A 14,394-nucleotide genomic window follows, 5' to 3' on the forward strand; every position below is an offset into this window, starting at 1 on the left:
CTCTGTGCCTGATAGGGGGGAGCTCCCCAGCCCCCTGATCGGCCCTGCTCTGTGTGTGACATGGTGCAGCGCCCCAACCCCCCCATGGGCCCTGCTCTGTGTGGGAAGGGGTGGAGCCGCAACCTCCTCATCGGCCCTGCCCTGAGTGTGATAGGGGAAGGCGCCCCAACCCCCTGATCAGCCCTTCTCTGTGCCTGATAGGGGGGAGCTCCCCAATTCCCTGATTGGCCCTGCTCTGTGTGTGACAGGATGCGGTGCCCCAAACCCCCATGGGCCCTGCTCTGTGTGTGACAGCAGTGACGCCCCAACCCCCTGATCGGCCCTGCTCTGTGGGTGACAGGGGGCGGCACCTCAACCCCCTGATCCGCCCTGCTCTGTGTGTGACAGGGGTTGGTGAGAGACATAAGTAAAATCAGAGTGTCGAGGAAAAATTAAAAGGAAGATATCCTAAAACTTCTAGGAAATCTCCAGCAATGAAGCAAAGAAAAAAAAGACCTCTATTATTCTGTGAGCACCAAACCAAACTGGGTTGGGGTTTCAGACAATTCACTCATATGATTCCAAAGACAGACAGAAATTCCCAGATTGGAGAGGGTGCAGGTCAGGCTGAGGGACCCACCCCCCGTGCATGAATTTTGTGCACCGGGCCCCTAGTCTATATATAAATATATATATTAGCTACCATTTAAAGGTTATTATTCCATCTGAAGAAAAATTTATATTTTCTGGATTAAGATATCTTTCTTGGAGATATTATAATTGGAATCCCTTATAGTGCATAACTTTATACATGAAATAAATTTGCATTTATCACTAATTAAAAAAAAGCGATGCTTTATACAATTTTATATTCTCGAGACGTGCATATAGCAGCACTTTTTTAAAGGCTTCTTCAATTAAAAACAAGCAAATTAATGCATATCTGTTACAAAATCAACAAAGAAACGTCACCTCCAAAACTCTAGAGAAGTATTATGTAAAATCTCTTGTAATAAACATTTACTTGTGGTAAACTTTTATGCTATATTAAAATTATATTATCAATCTTATTAATAATATTTTAGAGTTACACCTAAAAGTAAGAGATTGTTTGAGAAATAATTTTGTCTGATATGTAAGAGATTATGATTTCTTACATCATAGAGAGTTGAGTGTGAGATTTATACCTACACTGAATGAAATTAAAATACATACTTATAAGCACTTATGAATAGTTAGAAAATTAGTCTATTTTGGTTCCTTGGTCAAATTGAAAATATTAAACTTGAATATTCATAAAATAGCATTTATGTAGATAAATTGAATTGGTAAAACTGTATCTTAGCAGTCCCTTGAATAAGAAAGCTTTATGAAAAGTGAATGAGCTAATTTTCACAAATACTTTGTTGACATTATTAGAATCTAGCAAGAATTTTGTATAATGAATACACAATAAATAACTTAGAACAGTGATTTTCAACCTTTTTCATCTCATGGCACACATAAACTAATTCCTAAAATTCTGTGGCACACCAAAAATAAATTTTTTTTGCCAATATGACAAAAAATAGGTATAATTTTGATTCATTCATACCAGATGGATATTGTTGTGTTCGCTATTGTCATTTTTTTTTATTTGACAGAAGTCAGTGCCCCTGACAAAATAGTTAGGTATAACATTTTCTAAAATTTCTTGTGGCACACCATTGGGCCTGCCGTGGCATACCTATTGAAAATCTCCGACATAGAATATAAATTACTCAGTGTTTACTCACAATCCACAAGCCATCAAACTTCATCTGGTCATTGTAGAAATCTATGATTTCCCTTTCCCACCACTCTGCTGTGGAGCGCCTGAAGAAATCTGGAAAAGCGACATGAGCTCTGGAAGCCTGTAAAGATAAGATTTACACCAAGAATTATAAAATCAAAAGAGAGACCATGCGCATCTAAGTCAGACATTTGTCTGTCAGATCCACAAGATGTGGACAAGTGATAAGAAAGGCAACCTGATATCACCTTTAATTCCATAAACATACATGATTTTCCTCCAAGCACCCAGCAGCGATGGAGAGTAAAAGAGAGAGAGAACAGCCTGGGGCTCTTTTATAGATTGTAAAGAAACAGTTCAAAACATACACAAACATATTTCAGCGCTTCTTAGAGTGATAGGGAAGTTTTTACACCTTATCCTTAGAGCCCTAAACAGCAGCTTTGCCATTGCTGTGCATGGTAAGGAGAATTAGAAAATAAGCCATCTACTTTTTCAGGAAAGTATTCAAAATGAATGATTGGTCAAAGTGATCATTAAATCCATGTGTTAAATTTCTTTTAGACATATAATTAATGAATGCAAAACTTACATTAACAGCTTCATCTTCAGTCAGACTTTCATTTATCGTTATATTAGGCAAATCTGGCCAAACCTACAAAAAAAGAGAGAAAAAATTGTAAAACAGTTTAAAATAACTTCAGTATGATATGACTGTGTTGTAAATAAATTATAATAGAGTTTAAGAGGCTTATTATAGACTCAAGATTCCAGATCATTAATTCTTTCATTTATCTTTTTCAGTTTTTGTTTTGCTATATGTGCTATTTCCAAACTATTCCCATTTCCCATATTAATCTCTAGTATAATATGGTAAATAAGAAATAAAAAGCCAACTGTAGCAGTAGGTAGTGATTTGGAAACAATTCATGAAACCAAAGGTCTGGTGAAGCAATAATATGAAAACCATATACTAAATTTAATTTAATGTAGTATATTAAAACTGTTTCTATAATTATTCCAGGATTAAAATGTAAAAATAATAAATATATATTTATGTAAAAGTAATGAAGATCTGAGTTGGATGATGTCATGCTGAGGCAAATATCTTTTTGGGTTCACAGTTAGTACTAAATCCCATTCTCCCTTCCCTCCACCTCCAAGACTACCCCTGCCCCGGCCTCCTTCTTAACAATGTTTTCCTCCACCTCAACCACAAACACGCAAAATCGAGACCCAATTCAATCACGCTGAATATCTGAGAATTTGAGTCTACGTTGCAGAAACTAGGAAGTCCCATATAAAAAATGTAAATTATTCTCAAAGGACTAATTACCTATGAAGGATTTGTTACTGAAAGTGGAAAAATAGATTAGAGATTAGAAGCATACAAAAAAAGTACAGAAATATAGAGTGATAAGAGAGCGGGTAGAACAAAATCCCTTTTTATGTCCAATATGTCATCCTCTATACTGGAATGTTTCTTGAAGTATGATTTTTCACTAAGTGTATCATAGGGTTTTTTCCCCATTTTATTTTAACCTTTAATTTTGAAATTATTTTCAAATTTACATAAAAGCTGCAAAAATTATACCTAGAGATTTTCTATACCCTTCATCCTGCTTCCCCTAATGTTCACATATTTATAACTACCATGCAATGATCAAAACAAAGAGGTTAATATCAATATAATACTATTAACTAATCTACAGGCAATTTTTAATTTCACCACTTTTATCACTGATGTGGTCCAAGATCCAAAAAGGATCTCATAAGGCATTTAATTATCTCTCCCACCATGGAATTTTGTATATCTTTTTCATTCTAGTAATGACTAGTGAATATTTTTTCTTCTCTCTTTTATATGTAAGCCAAATCAGGATATTTTCTAAAATATATACATAACCAGGTCTGAATATTATTGTTTAAATGCAATATAGTGAATTATATTCCTTGTTCAAATTAGAAATATGAAAATAGCTCTTAAAAAACATTGCTTATTTTATTAATGAAATGTTTTTAAAAGAAGTGCATACATTTAATTGACTCTTGCAATATAGAATAATAAATTGCCATGTTATTAATGGTAGTTTTGTAATAAAAAATAAAGTAACAAGAAATACAATTTAAAAATGAAATAAATAGTATTTGGAAATATAACTTATATGACTTCTTTCTCTGTTTCTAATAATTTGGATTAAACTCAACAGTATATATACTTTCCTTTATTAGCTATTAAACTATTACATTCCACACAATACATATATTTCTCTAACATGTTTTTAACAGTGTTTTAATTCAGTAGAAACATTCAATGAAATAGCATGTTTTACATATTTTATTTCAAGGTCAATTCAGTACCTTTGCCCAACAGATATCATTGGTATTAGGCCATTTGATAAAGACATCTTTTTCCTGTCCTCTTGTAAATGCAGGGTAAGGCTTCGTTTCATTTCCTGAAATTGCTGGATCCTAAATTGAAATGAAATACAAATCCCATTACTATGGAATAAAACCAGGGCCTCTTGGGTAGTTGTTATGAAACATTGGAATTTTCTATTACCATATTATCATTATACTGTGCTCTCATAGACATGGACTAAGAAATTGACTGATGATATAAACTTTATTGTTCTAGCTATGTTCTCTTCTAAATTCCTTAGGAAAAAAAAGTAAGAACTTTGAGAATATATTTGCTACGATTTTAAGCAAGATTACTAGAGTTTTTCTTTTGTCTTTATTTTCCCAGAGGGATTTCTGGCCGCTTAGCATACTTCTTGTGAGATATGGATAAAATTTGCTCCCCACTGAATCACTAAGTTGAAGGCAAAATTTCAAATATGAGAAAAGTAAGATGCAGTCCTAGAGAATGATTTGGAAGATGTATAGGAAGAAAAAAAAAACATCATCACTTTGAGATAGCTTCTATACATTGAGGCCAGTTTACAGCACGAGTGATTACTAAAAACCAGCTAGCTTTTGACTCCCAGCTTTAGTCTTAGGTCTCTAAAGATATACCAAGTATTAGGTATTCTGTAGCAGCCCATGTACATAAAATGAAGTGTTAAAGGAAGAAAGTTGTAGATTTGGGAGTAGAATCAAACTTATATAATTCCTATTTTGAAACACCTCCCATATCCCTATATCTAGGAGAAAAAATCTTAATAAAAGAAAGGTAATAAGACTCAGAAAAAATATAAACTATAAATACAGACCAGGATAATGATGTATCTCATTCCTTCACTTCTTATTTTGTCAACAAACTGAGGAAGGTCACGGAAGTCTTCACCGATTGTGAAGTCTAGTTGCCTTTCCATGTAATCAATGTCTGTGTATTGTACATCCTGAAAAATATGAGAATTGCGGTAGTGGAGCAAGAATCACAAGTGTGAGTGTATCACATTTTATCATACTTATGAAAACAATACCAATACAAAAGTTTCAGTGCCTCTTCACTCGATTAGAAAGAGAATCAATAAGGTAATGCAACACTCAGGAATAAAAGTATTATGTAAGGAGGCCAAATATTCTACGAACAAGGTCACATAAATGTTTTGTTTTGTTAACAGTCCATTTCATAATTTTGACTTAGAAGTCAAAATTCTTTCAAATCAGTATCTTTTATCATGTAATTCCCAGAGGAAACAGGAAGGCACAGAAGTAAAGGATTTATGACATTATAAAATTATGTTAAATGGCAATTTGGAATTTTGTACAATGTATACAGAAATAGGCATTGCACTATTTCTGGAAAAATAATGCAAATATAGGGTAATTTCAAATAATTCTAATATTTCCCAAGAGGAAGAAAGAGTTACTAGTAAATCCATTAAATTGTGTAAGATTTTTTTTTCTTTTTTTAATCAACAAAGTCAATTCTGAAATAATAGCCCAAGCTAATATAAGCAAAACAATGTCTTGAAATAGGTATTTGCAGATATGTTTAAACTAATAAATGTTTGAATGTTATCATGAAATGTTTAATTAGGCCTAAATAACAAATTTGTTAATTATTTTCTGTTAATAGAAATTAGCTTGATTTTCTTCTAGTTGCTATAAAATATATGGCAAATATAGTGGATGACCCTTTTTATTAAAAAAAATGGGAAAAATCTCCTTTTCTTTAAAAAAAATACCACTTGCACATTTCTATCTCATCCATTATATAGCTAATATCCCCATTATAATATGTTCAGGAACCAGATATTGAATTGTATTATATGCACTCATGTCTTATAATAAGGTCCTTCTCATTCTTCTTAGAATGAGTCCTTATATACAAATAGCACTCTAGGTTTCCATGCTTACGTGTTACCATGAGATCTCCAGGATTCCTTACCACTAAAATATAAAATTACAGGGACTTATTATTTCTGGATACTTAGGAATATTTATTTTCCCAAACATTGAGAGATAAGGATATTCTGCCAGCCCTCTAATTCTGTATTCTAACATTACAAGTATCATCTATTCCAGGGCAAAAAGCACAGTTTTACCTCCAATTTCTTCCCCGTAATTTCTCACATTGGTTGATGGAATAATTGTGTAGACCCTTCCTCTCATCTAAAGAGAATATGGGGAATGTGTCTGACTATCTATGCCACCCAATGTTGATGAGAGAGATACAAATGCACAGTGATTTGTTTAATACAACTCTGGGGCATGGAATAGGAGGGGGAAAAAAAAGAAATGATATTATTACTTTTCCTTTATCCTAATAAATATTCCTAATAAAGATTTTACATTTTATAAAAATGTTATTTCCAATTTATTAGGTGCTCCTAAAAACTAAGCCTTGATTATTGCCAAATGCTAAATATAATTTCAAAGCACATGTGTTCATTTCATTCTGATTTTCTACAAGACATATTTAACACAGTCTTAAAAGTTTATGTACATACATAGGGGATCTGAGCAGCTGTCATGTTTTCATATACTTCCTGAACCTCTGAAGTATTTTTGTAGCCATAACGACATAATTGGAATCCCAAAGCCCAATAAGGTGGCATGACTGGTCGGCCAATTACCTTTAAAAACAAAAATTATTTGTGAACTAAGAGAATTACTTATGGAGAGAAATTTATGTGTTTGTTTTTTTTTTCTAAAAACAAACTCAATCATACTTCATGGAATTGCTTTGTTGCAACTTCTGGAGTTGGGCCCAAAAACATGTAAAAGTCCAAGATTCCTCCAATTGTGCGGTAAGTTAGAGCAGGAGTTGGCTGAAATGTCACATCTAGAAATTCAAAACATGATTACATTGTTATCTATATACAAAATATTATTTATTAAAAGTCACATAACAGAGCCTGAGTAGGTGCGCAAGCTCACAACACTCCACATGAGAAATCTTAAATATGATGGTTTTACCCATTGCATTGCTGTTAAGAAAGAAAACTCCATGAGCATTGTCCTCATCTTCCAGAGCCATGTGATAGGGATGAAATCCATAGGAATTTAGTTTATACTAAAAAAATAAACATAACATATATTCAGATGATAAGACCATGTAAAGTTTGTTGATGTAATATTTAAATTCATTATAAGAGTGAGCCTAGGAAGTTAAATGTGACTCCCTTGCACATACAAACTGAATTAACCACATTTCCCTTAGAAATTAATTTTGTTTATTATTAAAACTATGATTGCTTTAGATCATGCAAATAAATATACAGATATGTAACGCCCATGAAACTGTCTCATATTGACATAAAAATCCATTGGGATTAGAGTAATTGGGGTTTTTTTCTACAGATTTTATATGTTAATTATTTTATACAGTTGCATTTCTTTTTCAATAATTTATTTCCATAAAAATGATTAAACTACTCAACCTCTTAAGTAATTAATCTAATCTTGTTTAGGCACAATAAAACTCTAGCTAAAAGATGTAATTAACATTCCCTTTAAGTGAGCATCACATGTGGCACATGGAAATAAGCTAGTATTTTATAAAAAATGTATTTTTTCATGATATGTCTAGAATAATTGAGGAGATAGAAGGGCTAGGCAGTCAGAGATGAGACCGTGGGAGAGGGAGAAGAGTGGGGATAGTTTAGACCAGCGGTTCTCAACCTGTGGATCGCCACCCCTTTGGGGGTCAAACGACCCTTTCACGGGGGTCGCCCAAGACAATCGGAAAACACATATATAATTACATATTGTTTTTGTGATTAATCACTATGCTTTAATTATGTTCAATTTGTAACAGTGAAATTGGGAGTCACCACAATATGAGGAACTGTATTAAAGGGTCGCGGCATTAGGAAGGTTGAGAACCACTGTCCTCGAATAACAGGACCTTGAAGACAGGGACGGGATACAGCTTGTTGACGGCACCACAGAGTCAAACAAAAGGACCTAGAACTGAACCCAGCTCAGGCAACCCAGCTGGGTGGGGAAAGAAGGGCGCCAGTGAGAGATGTGAACTTTAAAATGTATGGATGTTGCTAAGACAGACAGCTTGCAGATAACTAATCACAAGGCAGTGAGGAGTATGACCAATCCTAAGTATGTTAATAAGGCAGAATTCTTTGAAAGGACCAATCAGGAGCTAACAAGGCATGTATCTACCACTAAACAAAAAAAAAGCCCTCTCTCTCTCTCTCTCTCTCTCTCTCTCTCTCTCTCCCTGCCTCTCCTGTGGCAGTGGATGTTCTCCCCTGTGCCCACCTGGCTTATGGCCATGTGGGACTCGACACATGGACTAATGGATTTTAATTAGCTTGGATGCTGAACTACACATGGCTGCAACATGGAACGCAAGCTCTGTACACTGGCCTGCTTTTGGAACCCCGGCAGCACCTTTCGCAGGCCTGGCTTGGGGGACAGGGACTTTGGAACCTGAGACAGAGAAGCTTCATTGGTAACCTGCTTTGGGCCCTCTCTGCTGTTCCATGCTTCGGGGAGTCTGACCTTGTCTCAATAAACTTTGCTTCCACCTACTGTTTTTGTCCACAAACTCAGTTTTCAATTTGGTGAGACAACGAACTCGGACCCGAACACCACATTTTGGTTTCATAATTATAGCTGATATTAGTTCTGCAGTGCATTAAATATTCATGATGTGTATTTAATTAATAAGTTGGAACATTGGGAAAAGTGACATGAGCTTATAAAAACATTTTTTAAAGATGTAACTAGCAGTACGGACTCATAAAAATGCACAACTGCAGCTGTGTGTCATACAGGAAAAAGTTGGCATCAAATCATTATCTAAGAAGTAAAAGAAAAGAAGTTAAAGAGAACTATTCAGTTACTTTCTAAAAGCTGAGAGTAAACATGGATTTGGCAGGGAATACTGAACCTTAATGCTCTTTCTCTACATTTGAGATAATGAATTGGGGCACTACCTCATCTCTCACTGTACTCAATGTTATCCAACTAATCCTCTACTTTTGCCAGCAATTGATGGTGACTTCTTTGTTTGTTTTTCAGAAAGTCATTTTAGCAACTCTGCAGATCTCCAGCGTCTCTGTCATTACTTCAATACCAAAGTACTAGCACAGGCCTACATAGAAGTGGCTGGGATCCTAATCATGGTCTTAGATGCCTCATGAGATAGCTGAAGATTGATACCTACACCAGGGGGTTGGTCTCTTGTGAACATTCCCCAAGTGTTCCAGTTTAGATCTCGCTTAAATGCTGTGTGTTCCACTTCCCCAAAACCATATATATATTCTGATGGCAGGCGAGTAGATATTTGAATGAACTGGTCATTAAAAGTAAATCCAGGTAGGCGAGAATCCCAGCTAAAAACAAAAGAAAACAATTCCATTTCTGTAAACATTTACAAAATAGTATCACAAATAACAATGGTGATTTTTCCTTGGGTGAGCTAAAAATCAATAATATTCTCTCTATATTCTTTATTGTAAGCAGATACCAAATGGTAATAGATAATTATTACAAAATATATTTATTTTGGCTAAGTCAAGGAATACCTCAAATATATTTCACATATTCACAGTGAACCATAATATGATTAATGTGACTATTTCTCTTTATTTTATTTTTAAATATATTTTATTGATTTTTTTTTTTTACAGAGAGGAAAGGAGAGGGATAGAGAGTTAGAAACATTGATGAGAGAAACATCGATCAGCTGCTTTCTGCACACGCCCTACTAGGGATGTGCCCTCAACCAAGGTACATGCCCTTGATCAAAATCAAACCTGGGACCCTTCAGTCCGCAGGCCGATGCTCTATCCACTGAGCCAAACTGGTTAGGGCTATGTTTATCTTGTTTTTAAAAATAAATATATTGCTTTTAAAAATAAAATTAATATGAAGTTATAAATAATATATGATATGGAAGTAACATAGGTCCTAGAAACCTGTTACCTTCAGATAGCCCAGTAATGTTTTTTCTACATATAGAATAAAAAAAATCAATATTTCTACATATAGAATAAAAAGATATCAAAACTATAAGGCATAATTGATATTTTAATTTAAAATTCTCCCTTTTTAATATTTCTAATAATTTTCTTTTTGTATTTATAAAAATCAGTGTTTTAAAAAAATATCCATAAGAAATGTGTTGCAGTGAATGTATTGTTTTTCTAGTCATTTGCAAGAACATAGAGGAGGAAAATAATTAGGATTGGCAGTGTAAGAAAATATAAGTATTACAAAGAGTTTGGGACATTTTTCATTTTTATATTATGAAAAAGTATTTACTAAGTAATAATGATTCTCAAATAATGATAAGTATAATTTTGCACCAGGATTTTTTTTACAAAATGGCTGAGTTTGTTAACCTTTGGAACAAAATCATTCTCATAACTTTTTTTTAAAATACAGATATATTTTTCTTTATTATTTGTATCCATTCTGACAACATGTTGTGAAAACATCTGGTCAACATCTTCTCAGAGATAGCATGGGAAGTTTAAATTACATTAAAGTATCTTTTAATATTTTATAATTCTCTACAAATAGAGAATTTCACACAAAAAAACCAAAACTTTTTTCTTAAATTTATTCATTATGATATAAAAATATCTAGATGCATGTATATTAATTTTCTTTCATTAGTGCCTAGCAGAAATAACATTAACTCAATCAAATTCCAGGACCATTAAACTTTGATTACAAAAGTCTAATAAAATATTTACATAACAAATTTCCAATTACTTATTTTGCTAAAACTCATCATGATTTTCAAGAGGAGTCTTGGCTTGGTTCTCAACTTGCTTTGAAAAATAAGTCTTAATATGTAATAATAAAATCAATCACATCCAAATTGTAAATGACATTTAGGCAATCCTTAATGATAGTCCTATTATGTTCTAATTGTTTAAGTTAAAAATGTTATGCCTTAACCGGTTTGGCTCAATGGATAGAGCATTGGCCTGCGGACTGAAGGGTCCCAGGTTCGATTCCGGTCAAGGGCATGTACTTTGGTTTCGGGCACATCCCCAGTAGGAGGTATGCAGGAGGCAGCTGATCGATGTTTCTCTCTCATTGATGTTTCTAACTCTCAATCCCTCTCACTTCCTCTCTGTAAAAAATCAATAAAATATATTTTTAAAAAATGTTAAAGTAAGTCAACTTATTTGATATGACTAATACCATTTTTAGTATGATGATACTCTAGCACAGTGAAGTCTGTGAAAATAATCATCTTTCTTTTCCCCTCCTAGGATAAAATCAAGATATTGTTCATTTCAAATAATTCAATCACTTACATAACTCTTCCTGTGCTTCTTCGTCGAATCCAGATGCCAAAAGGATTTTCCTGGATTTCAACATCATAAAGTCTATTTTCATAAGTACTTGTTGGCGTGGTTGGAATGTTTAATGGTACTGGAACTTCATATCTCTTATTTTTCGGGTCATAAATCTATTGCAGATAATAATAAAAATAGAAACATTTTGCTCTAGTTTGGTGAGATGGTATTTAAATATTAAAAAAATTAAATGATGGTTCAAACAATAATATATATATATATACACTCACAGGGGAGTTTTACTGAACATTCAAGGAAGAACTAAAACCTACACTCCTCAGACTACTACAAAAAATTCAAGAGGAAGGAACACTTCCAAGCTCATTCTATGAAGCCAGCATCACCCTAATACCAAAACCAGGTAAAGACAACACAATGAAAGAGAATTACAGGCCAATATCCCTCATGAACATAGATGCCAAAATCCTCAACAAAATCTTAGCAAATCAGATCCAGCAGTACATCAGAAAGATCATACACCATGACCAAGTAGGATTTATCCCAGGAATGCAAGGATGGTACAACATCCGTAAATCAATAAACGTAATACATCACATAAACAAATTGAAAGAAAAAAACCACATGGTCATATCAATTGATGCAGAAAAAGCATTCGACAAAATCCAACACCCATTTTTGATAAAAACTCTCAGCAAGGTGGGAATAGAAGGATCATACCTCAACATAATAAAAGCCATATATGACAAACCCACAGCCAACATCATACTCAATGGACAAAAACTAACACCATTTCCCCTAAAAACAGGAACAAGACAGGGATGCCCACTCTCACCACTCCTCTTCAACATAGTCCTGGAAGTATTAGCCAATGCAATTAGATAAGAAGAAGAAATAAAAGGCATCCAAATTGGAAAAGAGGAAGTAAAACTGTCCTTATTTGCAGACGACATGATATTATACATACAAAACCCTAGAGACTCCATCAAAAAACTACTAGACTTAATACATGAATTTGGCAATGTAGCAGGATACAAAATTAACCCCAAGAAATCTGAGGCATTTCTATACACCAATAGTGAACTTTCAGAAAGAGAGATTATAAAAACAATCCCATTTACCATCGCACCAAAAAAATTAAGCTACCTAGGAATAAACTTAACTAAAGAGGTAAAAGACCTCTACTCAGAAAACTACAGGACATTGAAAAAAGAGATAGAGGAAGACATAAAGAGATGGAAGAACATACCATGTTCTTGGATTGGTAGAATCAACATCATTAAAATGTCCATACTACCCAAAGCAATCTATAAATTCAACGCACTTCCCATTAAAATACCAATGGCCTACTTCAAAGATCTAGAACGAACTCTCCAAAAATTCATCTGGAATAAAAAAAGACCCCGAATAGCTGCAGCGATCCTGAGAAAGAACAAAGTAGGTGGGATCTCAATGCCAGATATCAAGCTGTATTACAAAGCCACTGTTCTCAAAACTGCCTGGTACTGGCACAAGAACAGACATATAGATCAGTGGAATAGAATAGAGAGTCCAGAAATTAGCCCGAACCAATATGCTCAATTAATATTTGACAAAGGAGGCAAGAACATACAATGGAGCCAAGATAGTCTCTTCAATAAATGGTGTTGGGAAAATTGGACAGATATATGCAAGAAAATGAAACTAGACCACCAACTTACACCATACACAAGAATAAACTCAAAATGGATAAAGGACTTAAATGTACGACAGGAAACCATAAAAATTCTAGAAGAATCCAAAGGCAACAAAATCTCAGACATATGCCAAAGCAATTTCTTCACTGATACAGCTCCTAGGGCAGTTGAAACTAAAGAGAAAATGAACAAATGGGACTACATCAAAATAAAAAGCTTCTGCACAGCAAAAGAAACCATCAACAAAACAACAAGAAAACCCACTGCGTGGGAAAACATATTTGCCAACGTCATATCTGATAAGGGCCTAATCTCCAAAATTTATAGGGAACTCATACAACTTAACAAAAAGAAGATAAACAATCCAATCAAAAAATGGGCAAAGGATCTAAATAGACACCTTTCAAAAGAGGACATTCAGAAAGCCAAGAGACATATGAAAACATGCTCAAAGTCACTAATCATCCGAGAGATGCAAATCAAAACAACAATGAGGTACCATCTCACACCTGTCAGAATGGCTATCATCAACAAATCAACAAACGACAAGTGCTGGAGAGGATGTGGAGAAAAAGGAACACTTGTGCACTGCTGGTGGGAATGCAGACTGGTGCAGCCACTATGGAAGACAGTATGGAGTTTCCTCAAAAAACTGGAAATGGAACTCCCATTTGACCCTGTGATCCCACTTCTAGGAATATATCCCAAGAAACCAGAAACACCAATCAGAAAGGATATGTGCACCCATATGTTCATAGCAGCACAATTCACCATAGCTAAGATCTGGAAACAGCCTAAGTGCCCATCAGTAGATGAATGGATTAGAAAACTGTGGTACATCTACACGATGGAATACTATGCTGCTGTAAAAAAGAAGGAACTCTTACCATTTGCAACAGCATGGATGGAACTGGAGAGCATTATGCTAAGTGAAATAAGCCAGTCAATGAAGGAAAAATACCACATGATCTCACACATTCATGGATAATAGAGACCATTATAAACTTTTGAACAATAATAGATACAGAGGCAGAGCTGCCTCAAACAGATTGTCAAACTGCAGCGGGAAGGCTGGGGAGGGTTGGGGGGCAGGAGGGAAGGGGGTAAGAGATCAACCGAAGGACTTGTATGCATGCATACAAGCATAACCAATGGACATAAGACAATGGGGGGTAGGGGAGGCCAGGGGATTGTCAAGGGCCGGGGGGGAAAAAAGGACACATATGTAATACCCTTTGTAATACTTATAATATTTTTTTAAAAAGAATAAAAAAAA

General features: G+C 34.5%; 1 protein-coding gene across 1 annotated transcript in view; it reads right to left on the reverse strand.

Annotated features, from left to right (window-relative positions):
• The window catches only part of SI (sucrase-isomaltase (alpha-glucosidase)), a 121,514-nt gene that overhangs the window by 22,148 nt on the left and 84,972 nt on the right, over nucleotides 1-14,394 (reverse strand). Inside the window, exons 27-35 of the mRNA XM_005864148.1 lie at nucleotides 11,443-11,597; nucleotides 9,333-9,501; nucleotides 7,121-7,217; nucleotides 6,874-6,986; nucleotides 6,652-6,777; nucleotides 4,966-5,094; nucleotides 4,112-4,222; nucleotides 2,343-2,405; nucleotides 1,755-1,871 (exon numbers count right to left, since the gene is read on the reverse strand). Of these exons, the coding sequence (XP_005864210.1) occupies nucleotides 1,755-1,871; nucleotides 2,343-2,405; nucleotides 4,112-4,222; nucleotides 4,966-5,094; nucleotides 6,652-6,777; nucleotides 6,874-6,986; nucleotides 7,121-7,217; nucleotides 9,333-9,501; nucleotides 11,443-11,597 (1,080 nt within the window). The remainder of the gene's footprint in view (nucleotides 1-1,754; nucleotides 1,872-2,342; nucleotides 2,406-4,111; nucleotides 4,223-4,965; nucleotides 5,095-6,651; nucleotides 6,778-6,873; nucleotides 6,987-7,120; nucleotides 7,218-9,332; nucleotides 9,502-11,442; nucleotides 11,598-14,394) is intronic.

The sequence above is a fragment of the Myotis brandtii genome, unplaced genomic scaffold, assembly GCF_000412655.1.
Source record: "Myotis brandtii unplaced genomic scaffold, ASM41265v1 scaffold186, whole genome shotgun sequence".
In the NCBI taxonomy this organism is placed as follows: Eukaryota; Metazoa; Chordata; class Mammalia; order Chiroptera; family Vespertilionidae; genus Myotis; species Myotis brandtii.